The 21,455-nt window shown below is 42.1% G+C and overlaps 1 protein-coding gene across 2 annotated transcripts in view; it reads left to right on the plus strand.

Moving 5' to 3' along the window:
* The first annotated feature begins 221 nt into the window (after positions 1 to 221).
* RPS6KA5 (ribosomal protein S6 kinase A5) overlaps positions 222 to 21,455 on the plus strand; it is a 178,490-nt gene continuing 157,256 nt past the window's right edge. Inside the window, exon 1 of one of the 2 annotated variants that reach the window (XM_027571517.2) lies at positions 222 to 549. In XM_027571517.2, the coding sequence (XP_027427318.1) occupies positions 450 to 549 (100 nt within the window). In that variant the 5' untranslated portion in view covers positions 222 to 449. The remainder of the gene's footprint in view (positions 550 to 21,455) is intronic. The other variant, XM_027571516.2, reaches the window with a different exon arrangement.

Below are 21,455 nucleotides of genomic sequence, written 5' to 3' on the forward strand. Positions count from 1 at the left end.
TCACCAATCGGAGCGGTAGCGTTTCTCCCTCTCCTGCCTCCCCGCCAAGCAACAACAATTCGAGGAGCGGGGCGGGGCGGCCCCTGAAGCGTCAGAGAGGACTGCCCAATGAGAGCCGGCGTTGACAGATGCGCGCGCCCTGTGCCCAATAAGCGATAGCGGCTAGAATGGCTCCTCTACCTTGCTGACTGTGGGCGGAGCGGCCCGAAGGAGGAGGCGGCGGAACAGGGGGCGGTTTGGTTGCGCGGTACTAGCGGTGCCCGCCGAAGGGGGAGGAGGCGGAGGAGCGAGCGGTGCGGCCAGAGCGGGAAAGAGACTCGTCGCTGCGTCCGAGTTCTGGAGCTGCCGCACCCCGGCTCCTGGGTCTGCAGCGGGACCTCTGAGGGGCCGGGCGTCCGCTGTCTCCTGGATCCCCGCGTAGGACCCCGCGGGATCGGAAAAGGGAGAAGATGGAGGAGGGCGGCAGCGGCGGCGGCGCCGCGGGGACCAGCGGGGACGGCGGCACCGGGGGAGAGCAGCTCCTCACTGTCAAGCACGAGCTGCGGACGGGTGAGCGACCTCGCCCTCTGGCGGCCGGGCCCGGCGCGGGGGCGCGCCCCGAGGGCACGCGGGTGCCTGCGCGGGCTGGGGGCGCGGGGCCGGGAAGTGGGCGCGGGGGGCGGGCCCGGGGCGGGGCCTCGCGGGCGGGGCTGAAGCCGGGGGGTACCTGGCGGTGGGGGCGCACCCGGGGGGCGCGGGCCGAAAGTTTTCCCGAGCCCGGGAATGCGCTGCGGGTGCAGGGCGTTGGGGCCCGCGAAGCGGCGGACAGCTGCCTGTTGGCACTAGTCTCTGAGGATGTCTTCGCGCCCCCTTCCCGCACAGGTGACTGATCGGTCACTGCATCCTGTCCGGGGCGAAAGGTGCGCCTGCCTCTGTGTGGGGTGAACGACGCTTTGTTTTGGAGCCTGACTCGCTTCTCCTCCACTCCTCTGCTTCCCTAGAGGTGGTCCCGGTGGGGGTTTGTGGAACCATCCCCTGAGGTGCCAGCGTCCTGTACGAGCTCAAGGGGTGGCTGTCCCCAGGGCTTTTCATGAGTCCGGTCTGTAGTGAGGCAGAGAGGGATCGCGGGCTCAGGGTCTGAGCGCTTTTATTTGCAATTATCATGAAACACTATACTTGGCCTTGAATTCTTTCAGAGGTCTTTTGAGAAGAAGGCTCTGTAAATGTAAAGCTCTAAGTAAAAGCGGCTAAACCAGTCCGCTTAAGCGCTCACGTTCTAATGTTCTAACGTTTGAGATCACTAGAGTTGCTCCAAGCTTTATACTTGTTAGATTACTTTATTCGTTGTGTGGGTCCGAGTTGTTCATTTTGGAAAATGTTTATTTGGACTAATCAGTACAGTTTGGGTTTAGATTTGTGGAGCCCGGTCTGGTATTAGAGATATTTTTTCATTTCTGGACAATACATTTTAATACATTTAAAGAGTTCATTATTACTATTCAGTGTTCGTGTGAGCATTTATTAAGGTTTATGATTCAGCTTGTTTGGCATATAGAGATACTCTTTTATTATGTAGAAACAGAGCTTATGCAGCAGATTTCAGGTGTATGCCAAGTACACCTTGTTACCATTTTGAACAGATTGTAAAGTTAGATCTGTCACCTGTTCTTTTCGTTTTTATTTCTAATGAGATGGCTGGTTAGCATTCCACCGAGTGCCCGTGTGGTGAGTTAATTTAAGAGGGTTGTCAAATGCGTGTTTACTCATTTCAACGTGTTTTTTTTTTTTTGGTGGTTGTGAATTTCTTACGTATCTTGAACTAGTTACCCCATAATCTTTTGAGTTCCTAACATAATCTGTGTGGGTTTGGTTGGTTTTTTTTCTCTTTTCATTTAGTAGACAACTTACGTTTTCAGAAGGCCATTAAGTCATTTTTTTTTTCAGTAAACACTTATTCAGTATTAATATCTGATTTGTGCCAGGCTCAGTGTCAGGTGCTCTCTGCTGTGGAGATACTGAATTTCTTTTTTAAAAATCTTATGTAACACTTCACTGATTTATATAGGTAGAATTATGCTGTATCACACAAAAGCTACTTGAAGTCATATGCTCCTCAGCCCCTGGCCATGGTGCAACAAGGAGCTTTTTGCTAAATGACCAGAGAGCAGCCTACTTGTTATTAGTAGTCAACCAATTGCTCAGTTTCTGGGTTTTGCAAACAATGCTAGTTTTGTAGAAAGCAATGAGTACTGCTTTACTTCTCCTTCCCGGCTAACCATGTGAATCATCACCTTCAAGTTTGCGTTTTAGAAATTTTTCTGATAGATGGTGAGATTATACTGAATTCATTAGTACTGTTAACTGTCAAAGGAAATGAACAGTCATTTTGATTTATTACTGAACATTGGAACAACTGACCGGATATAGTGGTCAAAAGTACTGTTAAAATATAGCTTGAAAGATTTGCTCATCTTTAGCCAACTGCACTCTTGTCAGCACATGATGTTATAATAGGCACCAAAGTAATTTGATCTGATACAGTTCTTTGCTTCTCAAAATGTGGACAAACTTTATAGCCGTATCAAGTCAGCAGTTGGTGATTGCCCATATGAGCCCAACACTGTATTGTATGCTCTAGGATGATTGAAAAGCCAATGAAAGCCACATGGAAAGTGTTCCAGTTGTGTAGATTGCATAGCATGGTATCCTCGGACATGGAATTGGAAGACTTAATTCTAAATCCTAGCTCTGCCACTTACTTGCTGTGTAGACTTGGGCAAGTCACTTCACTCTTTCAGACTCATATCTCTCGACTACAAAATGTGAGAGTCGAATGCGAGCCTGCTCAAAGAGTGCAAAGCAGTTTGCTCGGCACATGTAAGGCACTCAGGAGATGTTGGTTGCATGCAAAGTCTGAAAATCACTCCATGGTGGTACCTTTTCTTAAAGTGTGCAGACTAACCCCATGTAACTTAGAAAACAAATCACTCATTTGGTGCTTAGCCCATGTCACATTGCTGGCTGTCATCTTTTTCTGTGTCTGTCTTGCCTTCTGAAGTAGAACTCCCCATGATCCCTGCTACTGCTTAGCAGCCTGTGTGTATATCTTCAGTAACATCTAACACACTGTAATAGTCAATGTACTTGTCTGTGCTAGACTGTAGGGTTCTTGAGGGCAGACACCATGTCCTTTTTCCATTTTCAGCCCCTGGCATATGGTAGGTACTCAGATATTTGTTGAATGAATTCATTGAATTAATGAAAATGCACGACCAAGCCACAAGCAGTGGTTTATCCTGTCTCCCAGTATCTTGTAAATGTTAGGAGGTTGATAAATTGGGGACAGTAATTATAAAAACTGAAGAATGAAGAGTAAAGGATTGATTACATCAGTTAAACATATATTTCTTGACACTTTCTGTTTTCTAGACTAAATGGTGCTGATGATACCAAAAATGACTAAGCAAATATCTTGCCCTCTGATAGTAGGGCAGGAGGCCATGTGAGCCAGTAATTAGGATATATTGCCATAAGTATAATAATAGAGAGATACAGAGTATAAAGGTAGCAAAAAAGAGGTTAGGACTTTTAGTTTTGAAATACTCAAATCTCTCTATTGAACAACAGCAAAGAGAAAGAGAAAGAGGGGGGTATTATAGGAAGGATATTGGATTATCTTACCCATTCATTTATTTCATAAATATTTCATTACCTCTTAAGTACTGAGTGCTGTTGTAGATGGTGGGGTCACAAGACAGATACATTCTTCCATAGTAAGGGCAGGGTTGCATCAGGAATCCTTGGAACCAGAGACATATGTTCTGTACTCCCTCCATCTTGAATCTTTTCTTATTTCCACGTGATGGGCTTCATCCCTCTCCACTGCCATCTACCTTTTCCCACATGGGAAAGAACATGGCTGCTGGCAGACCCCAGGTTTTACATCATACAAGCTTTAGGCAGAGATACTGCCTTTTCCACAGCTTCAGGTATAGAAATTTCAGGGCAGGACCTTACTGACCTGGCTTTGGTCAGATGCCTACTTTCAGATCATCAATTAAGGCCAGGGAATGGGATCATGATTTACTAACATGACAGCTACTACAGTGAACATGCTGATGGAGGTGAAACCAAACTTAGGAGAGGAAGGGCTGCTGGGAAGACATTTCCTTAGACATCCTTCATCAGGAGAGAGAGCCTAACACTGAAGAGAGGGTCAGGGAAGGGGTATTAATTATATACTGCTGTGTAACAAATTACCCCAAAACTTAGTGGCTTAAAGCAACATGATTTCTGTGGGTCAGGAATTCAGGAGATGCTTAGCTTGATGGTTCTGACTCAGGATCTCTCAGGAGATTGTAGTCAATACGTTGGCCAGAATTGCAGTCACCTGAAGATTTACTTGTCTGGGGCTGGAGATTCCCCTTCTAGGACAGCTCACTCTCGTGTTGTTGGCAGGATGCTTCATTTCCTTCCATGGGGACCTCTCTATACGGCTGCTTGAATGTCCTCATGACATGACAGCGGCCTCCCCCAGAACAAGTGATTGGAGAGAAAGAGAAAGGTGGATGCAGCAATGTTTGCTTTTTTATTTTAATTTTTAAAGAAGATTTTGTTTATTTGTTATTTGTTATTTTGTATATTTTGTTATTTGGGAGAGAGCATGAGAGGGGAGAGGGTCAGAGGGAGAAGCAGACTCCCTGCTTCTCCAGGATCATGACCTGAGCTGAAGGCAGTCACTTAACTGAGCCACCCAGGTGCAGTGCAGCAATGTTTATTAAGCAGAATTTTTGAGATATAATTTACATAAAATCCACTTGTTTTAATTGTACAATTTAGTGAATTTTTAGTGTATTTTTAGAGTTATACAACCATCACCACAATCTAATTTTAGAATGTTTCCATCACCCTAAAAAGAAACGTCTTGCCCATTTATATCAGCCACTCCACATTTTCACCACCCATCCCCAGCACTAGGCAACTGCTAGTTCTACTTTCTGTCTCTCTGTGCATTTGCCTAGGGACATTTCATATAATAGAATTTTACAATATGTAGCCTGAACATAGTGTTTTCAAGATTCATCCATGTTACAGCATGTATCTTCACTTCATTTTTTTTAAATTGACAGGTACTATTCCATTGTATGGATATGCCATATTTTGTTTATCTCTTCATTAGTTGACTGACATTTGGGTTATTTTCACCTTTTGGCTATTGTGAATAATGCTGCTTTGTACATTAATGTATAAGTTTCTTGTGTGGATCTATGTTTTTGTTTCTCTTGAGTACATTCCAAGAGTAAAATTACTGCATCACACCTTAAGTCTGTGTTTAACTTTGTAACTTTTCCAAAGTGGCTGTACCTTTATGGTCCCAGTCCCAGTGTACAAGAGCTCCAGTTTCTCTACATCCTTGTTAACATTCGTTATTATCTTTTTGCTTGTAGCCATGCTAGTGAGTATGAGATGGTATCTCACTGTGGTTTTGATTTGTGTTCCCCTAATGACTAATGACGTTAAGCGTTTTTTTGTGTGCTTATTAGCCATTTGTGTATGTTTGGAGAAATGTCTGTTCAGATCCTTTGCCAATTTTTAATTGGTTAATTTGTCTTTTTATTATTGAAATGTGAATCTTTATGTATTCTACATATAAGTCTCTTACCAGATATGTGACTTGCAAATATTTTCTCCCGTAAAGTGAGTTTTTTTGCTTTTGTGCCTTATAGGCACAAAAGTCTCTAGTTTTGATGAAGTCCAATTTATCTCTTTTCTTTTGTTTCTTGTGCTTTTGGTGTTGTATCTAAGAAATCATTGACTAACCCAACCTTAAGAAGGCTTATGCCTGTTTTCTTCCAAGAGTTTTATGGTCTGAGCTGTTACATTTAGGTTTTTGATCCATTTGTTGAAAGACTATTCTTTCCCCATTTTATTGTCTTGGCACCCTTGTCAAAAATCAAATGACCGTAGATATATGGATTTATTTCTAGACTGTCTATCCTTATGCCAGCACCACACTGTGTTGACCCCTGCAACCTTTTAGTAAGTTTTGAAGTTTGGAAGCATGAGTCCTCCAATCTTATTTTTCTTTTTTCCAAATGGTTGTGGCTATTCTGGGTCTCTTGAATTACCATAGGAATTTTAGGATTAGCTTGTCAGTTTCTGCAAAGAGGCCAACTGGCATTCTGGTAGGGATCACATTGAACCTGTAGGTCAGTTTTGGGAGTATTGCCATTTTAGCATATTAAGTCTTCTGATCCAGGAACATGAAATGTTTTTTCATTTATTTAGATCATTTCTTTTAACAACATTTTGTAGTTTTCTTTTCTTTTCTTTTTTTAAAGATTTTATTTATTTATTTGAGAGAGAGAATGTATATAAGCAGGGGGAGGCACAGAGGGAGAAGCAGACTATCCAGGACCTGGGATCATGACCTGAGCCAAAGGCAGATGCTTAAGAGACTGAGCCACTCAGGCACCCAACATTTTATAGTGTTCAAAGTATAAGTTTGTATTTCTTTTGTCAACTTTATTCCTAAATATTTTGCTGTAAAAGGATTTTTTTTTTTACTTTAATTTCTGGATTGTTCATTGTAAATATATAGAGATATAATTTATTTCTGTTTGTTATCTTGTATCCTGCAACCTTACTGAATTAGCTTATTAGTTCCAATAGTTTTTAGTGGATGTCTTAGGATTTTCTACTTATAAGAAACTTGTAAGTTTTCTACTTATAAGATCTGCAAATAGAATAAGATTTTCTTCCTTTTCAATGTGCATGTCTTCTATTTAATTTTTTTGCTTGATTGCCCTGGCTGGAACCTTTAGTACAATGTTCAGTAGAACTGGTGAGATCACTCATCCTTGCCTTGTTCCTGATCTTAGGGGGGAGGATTTAGTCTTTTACCATTGAATATGAAGTTAGCTGTGGGTTTTTCATAGATGCCCTGTATCAAGTTGAGGAATTTCTCTTCTTTTCCTAGTCTGTTTGGGTGTTTTTATCATGAAAAGGCATTGGGTTTTGTCAAATGCTTATTTTGCATTGATGCAGATGATCATGTTTAGATAGTAGATATTTCTCTAGTGTCCCCAAAGAGTGCAGCTCAGTATCACCTTGATTTTAGCTCTGTAAGATCCAGTTTTAGATGATCATGTGGTGGTTGTTTTTTGTTTTATTGATGTGGTGTATTACATTAATTAATTTGGAGATGTTAAGCCAGTCTTGCATCCCTGGGATAAATCTCAGTCCTCAGTCCTTAAGTCAAGAGGGATTCAAGTGTATTTTGTATTTGCAGTCTACTGGGGAGAAAACCTTCTCAGGTGGCAAGTCTCCTGTCCTCTCGGACCCAACATTAATCTCTACTCCATGGCAAGAAAGAACCTTGAAACCTCAGCTTCCTGGAGACACAAGTGGTTTGGTGGGCAGGATTGAATTCTTCCTGTGAAAAAGAAGCTGATGCTTGGTGAAAACTCCTCTAGGGAAAAATCTAACATAATAACATCATGTGTTGACTGAAACTTCGCAATTAAATACACTGTTGAGAGATGTCAGTCCCAGAATGCAGTGAGAGGGAGGGGTTGTCACAGTTATTTCCTTTGAGCTCCCATAATGATTTACAGATCTCTTTATGCACCTCAAAGGTGTGAGCACTCCTACATTCCTCTGGTTTGTCAGGGAAGATGAATAGGGTCTAAAATAGAATCTTTCCCTCATTAGGTTTGTCCCTAGCAGTGTCCCTTTGGGCTCAGTTATAGCTGTTCCTCCAAAAATCAAGTAAGCTGCCTGGACTTTATACCTTCCTAAAGTACTGAGTGAGCTGGCTGTCTCACCTTTTTTTTTTTTTTTTTTTTTTTTTAATATTCAGTAGGCATTCTCCCCTGTGACCGCAGAGAGAGAAGGGAGGTAAAGTTCCCAATTTTTAGTACAGTACTTGGTATTGCAGTTACTTTACTTCACACTCAAGTTTTTGTGTAGGTGTGCTTCTTTTTATAACCATTGTGTTCCTGACAAAAAAATTGTGTAAATAATATTTTTGTTGTATCATATTATTTGGAATACAGAAGGTGAACTTGCTACTTAAAAGGATTCTGTGATTAACTCTTGAATTACAACTTTTTTTATTAAGTTCCCTATTGGTTGCTTTACTGTTACCATATAGGTTTGGCCTTGCATTGCTATTTTCTGACACCATCCTTACAATTTAGGTAGCTGCAAATGGATAAATGATGGAGTCTTATGTGGTAGGCTGAATAAAGATACCCACACCCCTCAAGATGTCTGTGTCCTAACCTGAAACCTGTGAATATGTTTCCTCGCGTGGCAAAGAGACCTTGCAGATGTGATTGAGTTAAGTCTCTTGAGATGAGATTATCCTAGATGATCCAAGTGGGCCCCATGTAATCACAGGGTCCTTATAAGAGGGAGACAGGAGGGTCAGACTCAAGAGAGGGGAATGTGAGATGACAGCAGAGGGAGAGAAGGGGATGTGGCAGTGGAAACAGAGCCTGGATTGATGCCATTGCTGGAAGGGGGCCACGAGCCCAGGAGTGTGGGCAGCCTCTGGAAGCTGCCAATTAGATATTTCTCTAGTGTCCCCAAAGAGTGCGGCTCAGTATCACCTTGATTTTAGCTCTATAAGATCCAGTTTTAGAATTCTGATCGCCAGACCTGCAAGAAGACAAGTGTGTGTTGTTAATAAACCATGAAGTTTATGTTGATTTTTTTTTTTTACAGCAATAATAGGAAACTAATAAATTGTGCTTAAGATTGGATGAGGCAAGAGATCATTTTGCCCCAGGCCTGGGTAACTGGGTATGATAACAATGTGGAGCAGTCAGTTATTTAAGAAACTATTTTAGTAGAAACTGGTAACAAGTGTTCTTAGTAGAAGTAGAATGGTGTCCTCTCTAAGGAATCTCCAAGAAGACATTCCTTTCTGATCTTAGTACCAACCATAGCTGAGCTGCTTTTGACCAGCTGTTCTGTTTTCCATAGGAATGCTGTGAAGTGGGTCCCTCTTTTATCAAATTGGGGCTAGAAAGCCTCACAGCTCAAGCCTGTATCACATAAAATTGTGGTCTGGCATGCATCTTGAGCCTCTTTCTAATATCATTTTATGTCTCTAATCTTTCTTCTTTTCCTTTCTTCGTTAATCCAAATAATTTGTCTTGAACCTTTTCTGGACCATGGGAGGAATTAAATGCATTATATACACAAAGTATAAATAATATGGACAATATGGGAAGATATTTGACTTTCTATTCAGTGTTTTGCTTCTTAAATAAAATCTTTGTCATATGGTGTTCTTGCTATTTTTTTATTTCTCCTAAAAGAAAATAAGTGAGGTCTTTGATTAACTAATAGCACTTTTGATTTTTTAAAAAAATGATAAAGTGAGAGAAGTAATGAGAAATCAGTAAGATAGAGGCGTCCTTTTAAAAATGAATTCTATTGGCAGAAGGGTGGAGAGCATACACAGGGCTGTCTTTGTCCCAGGTGGTTATTTACATTGGTGGAATATCCCTTCGTTAGCTAGAAAATTCAGTCAACTGAAGCACTCTGTCCTCTAACCATATCAATGCTGGAGTGAAATTATGTTTTTCCTAAAGGAAAAACTATTTAAAATATGCAGTAAGGGTAATGTTGCACCTCATATCTAAATATGTTGTTTCCTTAAGAGGGCGTGAACGCGGAATCCTAGCAGATTTGCCCTGAGACTTTCCCATGAACTTGCCCCGTTTGTCCTTTATATTTACATCATTTGTTTTGTAAGGAAGCATCATAATTATGGCTAGATTAAGATAAATCTAATGGTCCACACACAAATAACCTCATAATCTTGACCTAATTTTGCCATGTATAAGTTGGGCAAAATAGGCACAGTTTTATTCATCCATTAAAGATTGTTGAATTCCTGCTGTGTGTCTGGCACCGTACCAGATGCTGGGTTTTTGCAAGGAACAAATTAGGTATGGCTCCCACCCTCACTGAGCTATATCTAAGAGAAAGACCTTAAATACATAATCATACAACCAACTGTGTGTTTGCAATTGTGAAAAACTCTGTGAAGAGATACAGGGCTCTGTGAGACAGTCTAATTGGGTGGCCTGGCATCATGTTAGGGGTGAGGAAAGGCTTCTGTGAAATAGTAGCATTCAAGCCGAGGCCCTGGCTATCACTGGGTGCTGAGTGGGGGAAGTGACACAGATGGTCCTAGTATGGGAAATGGCTTGGCACACCGGGGTTAGTGGAAGACAGGCCTCTGTGGCTCGTGCATCATATCCAAGCAGGTGAGTCACAGGAAATGAGGCTGAAAAGGTAGCCAGGGCCACTTTGTGAGGCATTTGAAGGTTATGATAAGGTGTTCAGGTATTATCCCGAGTGCAGTGTGAGGTCATGAAGGATTTTTCCAAGACGAGTTTTGCACTCTAAGAAATGGCTCCCACTGCTGTGAGGGGAATGGGCAGGAGAATTGTGAGAAGGGAAACCAGTTAAGAGCTGTTGCAGAAGTTCAGATGGGACATACAATTTGGGGTAGGGAACAGATTAAGAATTGTGAATATGTTTGAGATGTATTTAGGAGATAGAATCAGCAGAACTTGGTGTGGTATTGATGGGCGTTTTCTGGCTGAAACAAATATATGTTTGAAGGTGCTTTTTGTTCAACTGGTACATTAATTTTCTATTGCTGCATAACAAATTACCACAAATTTAGGGGTTGTAATAGCACCCATTTATTAGCTCACAGGTTGGTGGGTTAAAAGTCCTCCCAGCATGGCTGAAATCAAGGTGGTAGCCACACTCTTCTTATCTGGAGGCTCTGGGTAAAAATCCACTTCCAAGCTCATTCTTGTAGTTGGCAGATTTTAGTTCCTGTAGTTGTTGGCCTGAGGTCCCGGTTTCCTTGCTGGCTGGCAGCCGGGGGCCTCTGTCAGCTTGTAGAAGCCATCTGCATTCTTTCTCCTTTGGCCCTTCCACCTTTAGACAGTGGAAATTCAAGTGCTTCCATGCTTGGACTCTGACTTCTAGATCCTCTTCTCTAGGCTGTGTCATTAGGTCAGGCCTACCTACATAATCTTCTTAGCATTAGGTCAATGATTTGGGACCTTAGTTATATCTATAACAATGCCTTGATTACAAGAGTGATATCATATTCATTCACTCAAGGGGAGGAGATATGAAAAGGGTCATGGGGGGCTCATCTTAGAATTCTGCCTTAGAACTCACAGATGGTGAACCAGGGATGATGTGTATGGGGTGGGCAGAAAAGATAGGACCCAGTTTTATGTGGATCAAAGCAAGTTTGAGATGCCTTTGCTATATTCTGATGAACATATATGGCGATAGTAATCAGGGATAATGGAAGCTTGCCGTGTGCCACCTAGTAGGTGCTATCACCAACTCACTGAATCCAACAACCACCTTATGAAGTGAGTATTATTATTATTCCAGTTTTACAGATGGGGAAACCGAGTCTTCAAGAGGTTCCATGACTTGTTCAGGGTTACCCAGGAAGTAAGTACAAGAACTAGTTTTGAAATACAGGCAATCTGGCCCAAGGCCCATCTAAACCACCGTGTGTTACTTCATTAGTGGGGTATGGGTCTGAAGCTTGGAAAAGATGTCTGTGCTGCAGGGAATGATCCTAGCTTCACTGGCATTTAGCTGACATGGAAAGCCCAAGTGGAAGTGAGATCATCTTAGGAGAGATTGTAGAATGCAGAGAGGAAGAAAACTCAGAACTGAGCCCTGAGAAACTCTAACATTTCGAGGATGGGTAGAAAAGGAGTTGCCGCGAAGGGGCACTGAGGGGGAACACCGAGAAGGAAAGCCAGGAGAGAAACTAGGAGTGCTGTGGCTTGTGGAAGCCCGGGAGACATGGTGCTTCCGGGCGTGTGTCAGATCCGACTGGTCAGCTTCCCACCTTACCTGGAGCAACTGTGGTGGTGAGTTGGTGGGGTAAACCAGGAATGGAACAGGATGAGGAATGGGTGCAAGTGAAAACAACTTTGAGAGACTTGGTTCTGGAGGAGATTAAAGAGAGAGACTTCGCCGGAGAGAAGTGGGGGGGGGGGGGAGGGTTCGAGGTGGGTATTTTTTGTTGTTTTAAGATGAGTGGTGCTAGAACATTCTAGGTACCACTAGTCTGAATCCACCACAGAGAGAGATTGAAACTACACCAGCGAGGGTGGATAGGTGACGGCAGCAAGGTCCCTGAGAGGAAGGGGGACATGAAGTGAGGGCAGAGATTGGCCTCTGATAAGAGAAGACCATTATTTCTGGTATAATAAAAGGGAAGAGGGAGAGGATACAGGTGCATTTGTGGATTGGTGGCAGGGAGATACGGGAGTTTTGAGCCTGTGTATTTTTCTCCTCTGTGAATTGTGAAGCAAGGGCAATTCTTCATTCAAGAAGAGAAAAATCACTTCATTGTTTTAAAAAATTGTTATTCTGGTCTTTTAAAAATTCTTAGATAAAGAAAAACACGCAAAAAGTTAACACAACGTACACGCTATAAGATGAGAGTTTACGGAATGTTGTAGAACAGCTTACAGAAAGGAGTTTTCAGGCAGAGCCATTGAAATGCTTCTGTGCTTTCACAGAGGTCAGTTCTCTGAACATGTTCTCTGGATCATGCCAAAATTCTTAGTAAGCATAATGTTCTTTTTCTTCTTTTTGAAGTGTTTTATATTTAGTTCAGTTCTTCTAAGTTAAATTTATTTGGTACACGTATTGGAAAAAAAGGCTGTTTGTTACTGCTTTACAAGCATTTGTTTTCCTATTGACTCAGTTTTCACATTGGCCCAATCATGTCATTCCAAAATCAGTTGGATAAGTAAACACTGCTGTTTTATACCCCAAAAGTACAGTGAGTCTTCAAGGTAAGTGACCCCAGCAATAAGAGAAAAGTGGGCAGCATTGTTTTAAAGTACACAGATATTAAATATAACTTTGTTCTGCCTCCAGCAGAATGCTGTCCAGAGACATGGTTTGAGGCCCAACCACAAATCTAAACAGCTTCAGAATAGCTTACCACCTGGCAGTTAAAAGGAACCTGATGTGCTAGCTATTTAGCGTATTTTCCAGCCCAAATACATTCCCTGCAGTTGGGCTAATTGGACCCTGCAGACAGGGGTTAAAGATTCGAGAATTCGCAGCTATGTGTATGCTGTCAGTGTGGTGCTGGACACCCCCTTAGGTTAGAGCTTATCTGATAAATGGTTTTAGAAATCATTTATTTCCCCCTGAGAAAAAGAAAAAAGAACTAAAATAGCAGAGGAAGATTTGTTTCTCACTGCATACAATTGTCACCTTTTGACTGAAACTAAAATTAATCCAAGAAGCTTATGTTTTTGTAATGTTGAGTAAGAAAAGACAAGATTTCATAAGAAAAGTTATTTTATAACTTTATTAGGTTGGTCTCAGCAAATTAGATGCTAAATACATATTTCCTAGTTAGTGTATTAAAAATAAATCCAAGCATATTAAATAAAGAGGATTGAGTCAGATTGTGCTCTCACACCTCTTTTTGCAATCTTCCACTTCCTCAGAGAGCTTACTCCATTCCCCCCCTTCCCCTCATCCTCAGACTCTCCTTCCCACGAACACATTTGAATCGTCTTGTTAAAAAAAAAAATCTTTGGTGGCCCTCTAGTTTTTGCTGTCATTCTCTTTTCCACCCGTTTTTGAGAGAGCAGTTTATACAGCTGTTTCTACTTCTTTATCTCCCATTCAGTCTTTGATGTGCTGTTAACATCAGGCTTCCATCTCAGTCTGCCTGGCATCACGGTTCCCTCTAAAGTCCCTGAGGTCTTCCTATTTTCCTGATCCAGTGGAAACGTCTCTGGTTGACTTAACCTCTTTCAGAGCAGTTGGTACTCAAGTGTTGGTACTGTCTTCCCTTTACCCAGGGACCCCGTGCCCTTCCTCCTGGTTCTTCTCTTTCGCTAGCTGCCCCATCTCCGTTCCCCATCTCCCTGGCCTCCATCTCTCTGCGTGTCTCGTAAATGTTCATAATCCACTGTCAGCCCTCTTGTAAATGTACATGCTCTTCCCGGGAACTCCAACATGATCATGGCTTGAACTACTATCCAAGTCTGTTTTCAGCTTAGCTTTCTTCATTGAGTTTCTGATCGGTTACTTCCGACTGCCTGCTGAGCATAAAACATGTGGGTAGCCCACAGGTCCCTTACACTGTCAAGTTGAGTAATGCTTCTTCCTCCAGCTTTTCGTATTATATTTAGTGGCACGCTCATTCTCCATCCTGCCAGGACCCTAGCTAGAAACATCCTGGACTTCCTCCTCTACCTCACATTTTCCCTGCCTACCCATTTGCTCTCCGCATTCTGTCCGTTTTTTAACTCTGAAATACGTCCTTTATCTGTTTCTTGCTCGCCCATTGCCACTATCACAGTCTAATAATCAGTGTCTAACCTAATGGTAATAGCTATCATTGCCACTGTCACAGTCTTATATCAGTGTCTAACCTAATGGTAATAGCTATCATTTTTTGAGCTTTATGTGTTAGGAGATCTGCCAAGCATTTTGCCCATCTCACTGACTTCTCACAACACACCTGTGTGGTTAGCGTTGTCTCTGACAGCTGTTAGTGCACAAGCTCCTATCCTGTCTGCCTCGCTCTGGAGTCCTGCTGGCGCCAACGATTCTGTGTGGGCTTCAGCTCACTAACTCACTTCAGTTTGACGGTGTCTGATTTCAGGTACACATGCTGCACATTTTTCACTTTCTCACCCAGGACTTGCACTCCTGCTCTAAGGTTTAGGATCCTAGGGGGAGCTGGCTCAGCAAGCAGAAGTGCATATCCCAGAGGTGTACAGAGTGAACGTCCCACTGGGGCAACCTTCAGCATTGGGGGATGGAAGCTGATAATAAATGCTTCTCTCTAGTGACCTGAGGGTGGAAAATTCTGAGGGGCATTCCATACATTCCTCCAAAGGTCCAGATTAGATTGAGTTGATAATGCATCCTTGTATGGGCTTTTCCATCTTCCCTCTTTCACTCTCCTGAGTTCTTTCTTCCTCACTACTCACTGGGATTACCTTCCAGATCAATCACACGTGCACGTGAGCCCCAGCGAAGACAGTACCTAAAGTGGCTCTAGGAAGCATACCTCAGATATGGGGGATTGGGGTGGGTCACTCACGGGTGAGATTGCAGCAGGGACATATATCATTGGTGGTAACTCCCGGCATGTGTGACAGAACAGTTACCGAGACTCTTACCTGCAAGGCATTGGAACTGGCTGGCATTGAATGGAAGGTGAAGTGTTGGCTGATGGGGTATGGGGACAGTGGTGATTATGAAAGGACTCTGAAGTTGACTGACCTCTTTTACCTTTGGAAACTTTGAAAACAAGAGAATGACAGACGTAGGCCTGCCGACTATCAATCAGTGCAGGGTACGCTGTGAAAAGATCCTCTGTGGCAGCATTTGAAAAGAGATTGCCTGCAACACTCGGACCGATGACGCTAAAGAAGCAGGCCTGGGATTTGATCTTAAGGGTGGTAGAGCCGTATATCTTCTTTGGTGGGTTTGTACTGTGTCAGCTGAGCTGAACTGAGAATGACGTTTCCCAGAACTCCCCTCCGGGTTCTGGGTTAACACTGGCCGCAAGAGCTATTTTGCACAAGATTTGAAGGCAGAAGTAAGGCAGTAGCCGTATTTCTTTTACATGGGAAGGCTGGTGTGAGGCACTGTTGCATCTGCCCCACATCCTTGCCGATCTGCTGTGTCATATTGTTGGCGTGCAGGTTTCACCAGGCCTGCAGTTCTTTTAGCTCCTTTGGGATCACCTGCACCAACTTCTTAGAATCCTTGGTCTGGGTGTGCGGCTTTCCCCCAGGTTACCTGTCTCATCGCAGATGGAGGCATGAAGGTAGTGAGAGACAGACAGGTTCTTCTTTGTCTTCGTGGGTTCCAGCTTGTCTTTGAGATTGTGGTCTATCCTGGCTCCTTCCCATATCATGTCCACCTTTCCTTTCCACTTGCCCGCCCTGCTCTCTTCAGACTCAGCCCCAGATGCAGAGACAGTTTAACTCCCATACCTGTGTGAGGTCAAACCCTTATATAAGTCCCTTATTCTATATCGTTCATGGTAGGTCTTCTTCTTTGTCCCCTCGACAAGTGTTTAGGGCCAAAGTCAGCACCCTCATATGGGAAGAATAGGACCCTGAGATATGTGATGGGAACATCTGGGTGGATGAGCCTGACAGTTTTGGACCCCTGAATTTCCCTGATCCTCCGGACAGGCAGAACTCATGCCTTGTTAGAACAGAACAGCCTTCCCTTGTTTGGAGACGATGCAAAGATCTGGCTGAGGTTCATGCCTCCCCAAATGATGCTTATCTTCTTTGGAATCTGCTCTGCCTTCTACACCTCCTGCCTCTAGGACAACTAGATGCAATCCTAGCATAATATAATCAGGGATATCCTTGTTCTGGGAGGAAATACTCAGACAAATAATCCCAGGACCTAGCTAATATGTACCAATAGGAACAGAGGAGTATGTTGGGGACTGGATCTTGAAGGTATGGGGCCAGGTGGTAGTGGTAGAATAATGAGGCTGGATGGGGGAGATTTTATTAACATGGGAGCACTGTTCATAACTCAGGATTTAATATCCTAGTAACCTGGTCCTAATATACTGCGGGGATATTTTCTTGAATCTTGGGCATGAATATGACCTACAGTAAATGAGATAAATATGCAAGAATGGCTTTGGCAGAGTATCAAGGTCAGAAGTCTTCGAGAAGAAGGAATATTAGAAAGGATTTATTTTATGAGACTAGAGAACGTGCTATCTGATCATGTTCCTTAGGCAGGTCCAAAGAAAACACTTAACTCAACAAGGTAATACGGAATGCCCTGGTGAGGGGAAATAGGCTGGGCTTGATAGGAGATGCTTCCATGGGACTAGGTTCCCTAGTGTCCGTAGACATGATAGGATTCTGGAATAACAGAGGCTGGATGGCGGCACTTATCAGGAGCAAGGTGGATGTAATTATCATAATGGGCCGGAGTGGCATTCAGGGTGCTCTGACCCACAGACATCTGTGGCAATGGCTAATAGATCATGGGACCACAAAAGATGGACAACAAACCAGGATGTTAACTTGATTAAGACCTTCATCTCCGAGGGATCTGAGCCTTCATTTGACTTGCCCTTGGACTGTGGTTGCTCCAAAGACATCTTCAGCGTTATTTATCAGGCACAGAGCAACAACAAACACCCTTATGAATTCCTTGAGTTCAAGATAAGCTCCTCCCTGTCACCATTACGTAGGAGCAATGCTAGCTCCTCCTTGAAAGACTCTGGGACCAATTAATTTTTTTCCAGCTTTATTTGAGATTTAATTGACATATAACGTATAAGTTTAAGGTGTACAATGGGATGATTTGATACACATGTATTCAGTGACCCAGATGGGAGGGAATTTGAGCTATACTCTATCCGTTGGGTCTGAAGCACCACCTCACATCATCTTCCAACTCTTTCATGCAGGCTTTGACTCACTGTGCCCTGACAGTGGCTTATCTCAAGTATGCTTACTGCCCATCTTTTCCTTTCTGCTCCAGGGCTTCTCCAGAGCCACCTAGCAGGAGATAAGAGGTAGAAGGGCTCAGAGGCTTGTTCAGCCTGGAAGTGCCTGCGAGTGAATGCTCCTCCTAGGGCAGCCCTTAACTAGAGGGAGCAGACGCCAATGGAGAAATGCTCTCCTTGTCTTTGCACGGACAATTCTAACAGCTTTCTAAACATTTTCTGAGAGTCTGGCAAGATTGAGTTCCAGTTGCCCACAGCAGTGGGCATCTCAATAGGGTGTCCTCATATTGGCTCATGCTCCTTTCTGGCTTCACCCTCTGTGGTCCTTTACCTCTCCTGCCAATTAAATTGTCTCTCTACAAGTCCTTTTGTGATGCTCTGCTTTTGGGAGAAACCCAGGTTCAGACAAGTACAATTGCTATTTGTGTGTGTATATGTGTGTGTGTGTGTGTGTGTGTGCGCGCGCGCGCACGCGTGTGTCTGTCTGCTTACCTATCCATCCATCATCCATCCATCATCCATCCATCCATCCGTCCATCCAACCAACCACAAATTAAAAATAAGAGGCTTAGAGTGGTAGGAATAATTGCTCGGCACAGCCTTAGTAACTGGTAGAGATTGAGTTCATCTGAAGCCAAAAACACGTGCTCTTCTTCCTTGATTATACTGCCTCCCCACCTTTGAAGATGAAATCAATAGACCTTAGCTTGTCCTTCGAAGTCCTTTGTGATCTGGCCCTACCTGCCTATCCATAGGGGTTGTTCATAGTTCACCAGTCTGCAAGTTGTAATGTAAACATGCTCATTCCTTTGCCAGTACATTTCTTTCCTTTCCCTATGTTTTATTGTGGGGAGATGCACCCCTCACAGTCTATTTGGAAGAAGTGTACTTTTTCTGTTTCTTTTCTAAGTTTAACTCTTGTTGCATTTCTTTTTTCGGTTGTTGTTTGTTTGCTCATTTCTGTTCTTAGTTTTTGTATTTCTGTTTCAGGATTTTTTTTCATATCACAAATGCTTGTTTGAAGATTTTAAATTGAGTTTGGAATGTTGTGCTACCATTTTCTTCAGCTTTGTGGCTTTTGAAAAGGAGGGGGAGGGATTTATCAGCTGAAATGTTTTTATTAGCATTTTCTGATTGTCATAGTGGTTTTTCTCTGTCTGTGACCTGCTTTTTTTGTGTATCTGTCTGTTCATTCCCTACTTGAAGAGTTCTGTAACACCCTTCTCTGTGCACTTTCTTTTATGGATGGTGTTGGGGGGGTGGGGGCATGTCTTGTTTCTCTTTCATTTCTGTGGCATCCTTAATTCTTTTCCTTTTCTCTTCTTTCTCTTCACTTCTCTATTCCCAAGGGTACATCTCCTTCTACCTGGTTTGCCCTCCAAAGCTGTGCTTCTCCAAGTCTCTCCTGCCATTTCTGTCCGAGCCCTTCTTTCCTAGCTAGTGCTTTAAAGTCCTGGTGTACGTGTATAGTCTTTTGGCTTTTATTTTGGATGCTTTGGGAGCATGATTTTTTTCTTGCTTTGTCTAAGTCCTTGGTGCTTCTTTGTTCTTTTCAGTGTCTCTTAGGTGTCCCTCCCTGTCTCCAAACCTCCAGACTTGGCTGTGGGGGTGGTAGGAGCTCGGTTGGAATTTGGTCTGTTTTTCTCTTACAGGTCATTTGAAGGTTGTTGTATTCCCCCCCCTTTTTTAAAGATTTTATTTATTTATTTGAGATAGAGGGAGAGAGAGAGAGAGAGTGCATGTGAGCACAGGAGCGGGTGGGGGGGGGGTGGCAGAGGGAGAGGGAGAAGCAGGCTCCCGGCTGATCAGGGAGCCAATGGGGCTCGGTTCCAGGACCCATCAGGACCTGAGCTGAAGGCAGATGCTTAACTGACTGAGCCACCCAGGCACCCCAGGTTGTGGTATTCCTTAATCTTGCTGAAGGCATGGTTCATAATGTGGTTTTATTTCCTCTCTTTGTTGGTTTTATGGTAGGTGTTTTTTTTTTTGGAGGGTGAACAGGAAGATTTGAAATCAGACAGCCTTTATCATTTCCCTTACCCAAAGTTTCTCTGTACTTTGAAACCCTGAGCACAGACTTTACATTCTTCTCTTCTTTTGAAGTCTTCCCTATAGTTTTCCAGTTTCCATGCTCAGATATTTGTTACTTCTTTGTGTTCCTAACTACTTTTACTTCTAATAATTACATTTTTTATATTGCATTGTAATTATATGTTTCCCCTCCCCCCATCAAATTGTGAATGTCTCTAAACCAGCAAACCACATTTCTTTGTTGTGTTACCATAGTACTTACCCACTAAATAGATGAATTTACTTAAAGCAGAAGAGAAGCAATCAGTTGATGAGTGCCACCTCTATCAGCTGTGAATAATGTGAATATTTAAAAATCATATTGATCTTCAGTTTTAAAATTTGAATGTACCATTTAAAATTTTTGAATTGTACCATTTTAAGTAGAAAATCTGAATAGTGATCAACTTTGTATTATAATACCACTAAAGTTTAAGATAACAAATGTACCACTTTCTCCCATAGAGTTTCTAATATTAATTGATGAATTCAAAAAAATTGCAATGACTTTCATATATATCTTTTCTTACCTCTAAGATTGTTGACTAGTTAAAACTCTAGAATCTAAAATGATTCATGGTTTGTTCTTTTTTTTTTCTTAAACATTATTTGTGAAAAGGTTCTGCAAAATTAATGTTTTTAATGGATTTTTTTAATGTATAAGTGTCTTTCTGCCACTTTCTATGTAAGACATATTTTATGTGCTACATGGCTAAAATTCCATACTTACAAAAAAGACAAACTTGGGTTCTTAAATACCCAACGCTCAATTTGTCTGATTGACTTTGGGTGTAGATATGCCAGAATCCCATCCTGTGGTCAGTTACTGCTACTTTTTAGCATCTTGCCAATCTCTAGCCTGTGCTTTTTCTGTAACTGGTTTTAAAATGAAGAATTTCACAATAAAGAATTTAAGGAAACTGGATATGTGAAAATTCAGGCCCTTTACATAATAATTATTAAATATTCTGTTGATAGAATTTTCTACCCAACTTTTTATAAACATTTTTTTTTAAAAGAGAGCAATTTCTTCTCAGACTAAGGGGACCCATGTACTCCATGTGTTACTTACAATATTCCATTTGGTATTGTAGGCCATGATTATTAGACACAAAAATTAGACAAAATTTTGGAAGATAAGTAAGATATATAAAACTTTATTGTAGTTCATGGGATGAAAAAGGCTGACTTCATCCAGAATTCCCTGCAGAAGGATATTGTTATAAATAGCAGGCATTAGTCAACATTGTACTGCATTGATTTACTAATGTACAGATCAGAAGGGAAATTTGTCTCTGTAAATGAATTTGTTCAGAAAATAGATTTGTTAGTTTTCCATATTCTGAAATTAATAAGGAAAAAGAGAAAAGGGAACAGAAGGGACAGTTGCCTGATATTTGTGTGCCGTAAGTAATAGGCATTCTTTTCAATATTTTTTTTTTATTGAAAGATCATTTTCTTAGTTTTACTATTTGTAAGCAAAATTTAGAACTCTACCATTCTGTGTTTTGACTATTTTTGCTCTACTCAAAAGAAATACTAAGTAAGCCACATGAAGCTAGAATTATGGAGTAATTTCTTTGGAAACACTTTAATTTTAGGTGGACATGACAAGAAGACATTTGACCCTACTATTTTTATCATTGTCACTGGTGAGCCATTCAGAAGATTGGAACAAACCACTTTTTTGAGGCAGTGCATGAGATTTACTGTACCATAATCAGTTGTGATTGCGTTTTTAGTAGTATAATTCAGGCAGGTGCTCTACCTATGCATTCTCATTAATTCCTCAAGTGCCCTGTGCGGTAAGTGCTGTTACTGTCTTTGTGGTACAGAAGATGAGACTAAG

Source organism: Zalophus californianus, chromosome 6 (assembly GCF_009762305.2).
Source record: "Zalophus californianus isolate mZalCal1 chromosome 6, mZalCal1.pri.v2, whole genome shotgun sequence".
NCBI classification, from domain to species: domain Eukaryota; kingdom Metazoa; phylum Chordata; class Mammalia; order Carnivora; family Otariidae; genus Zalophus; species Zalophus californianus.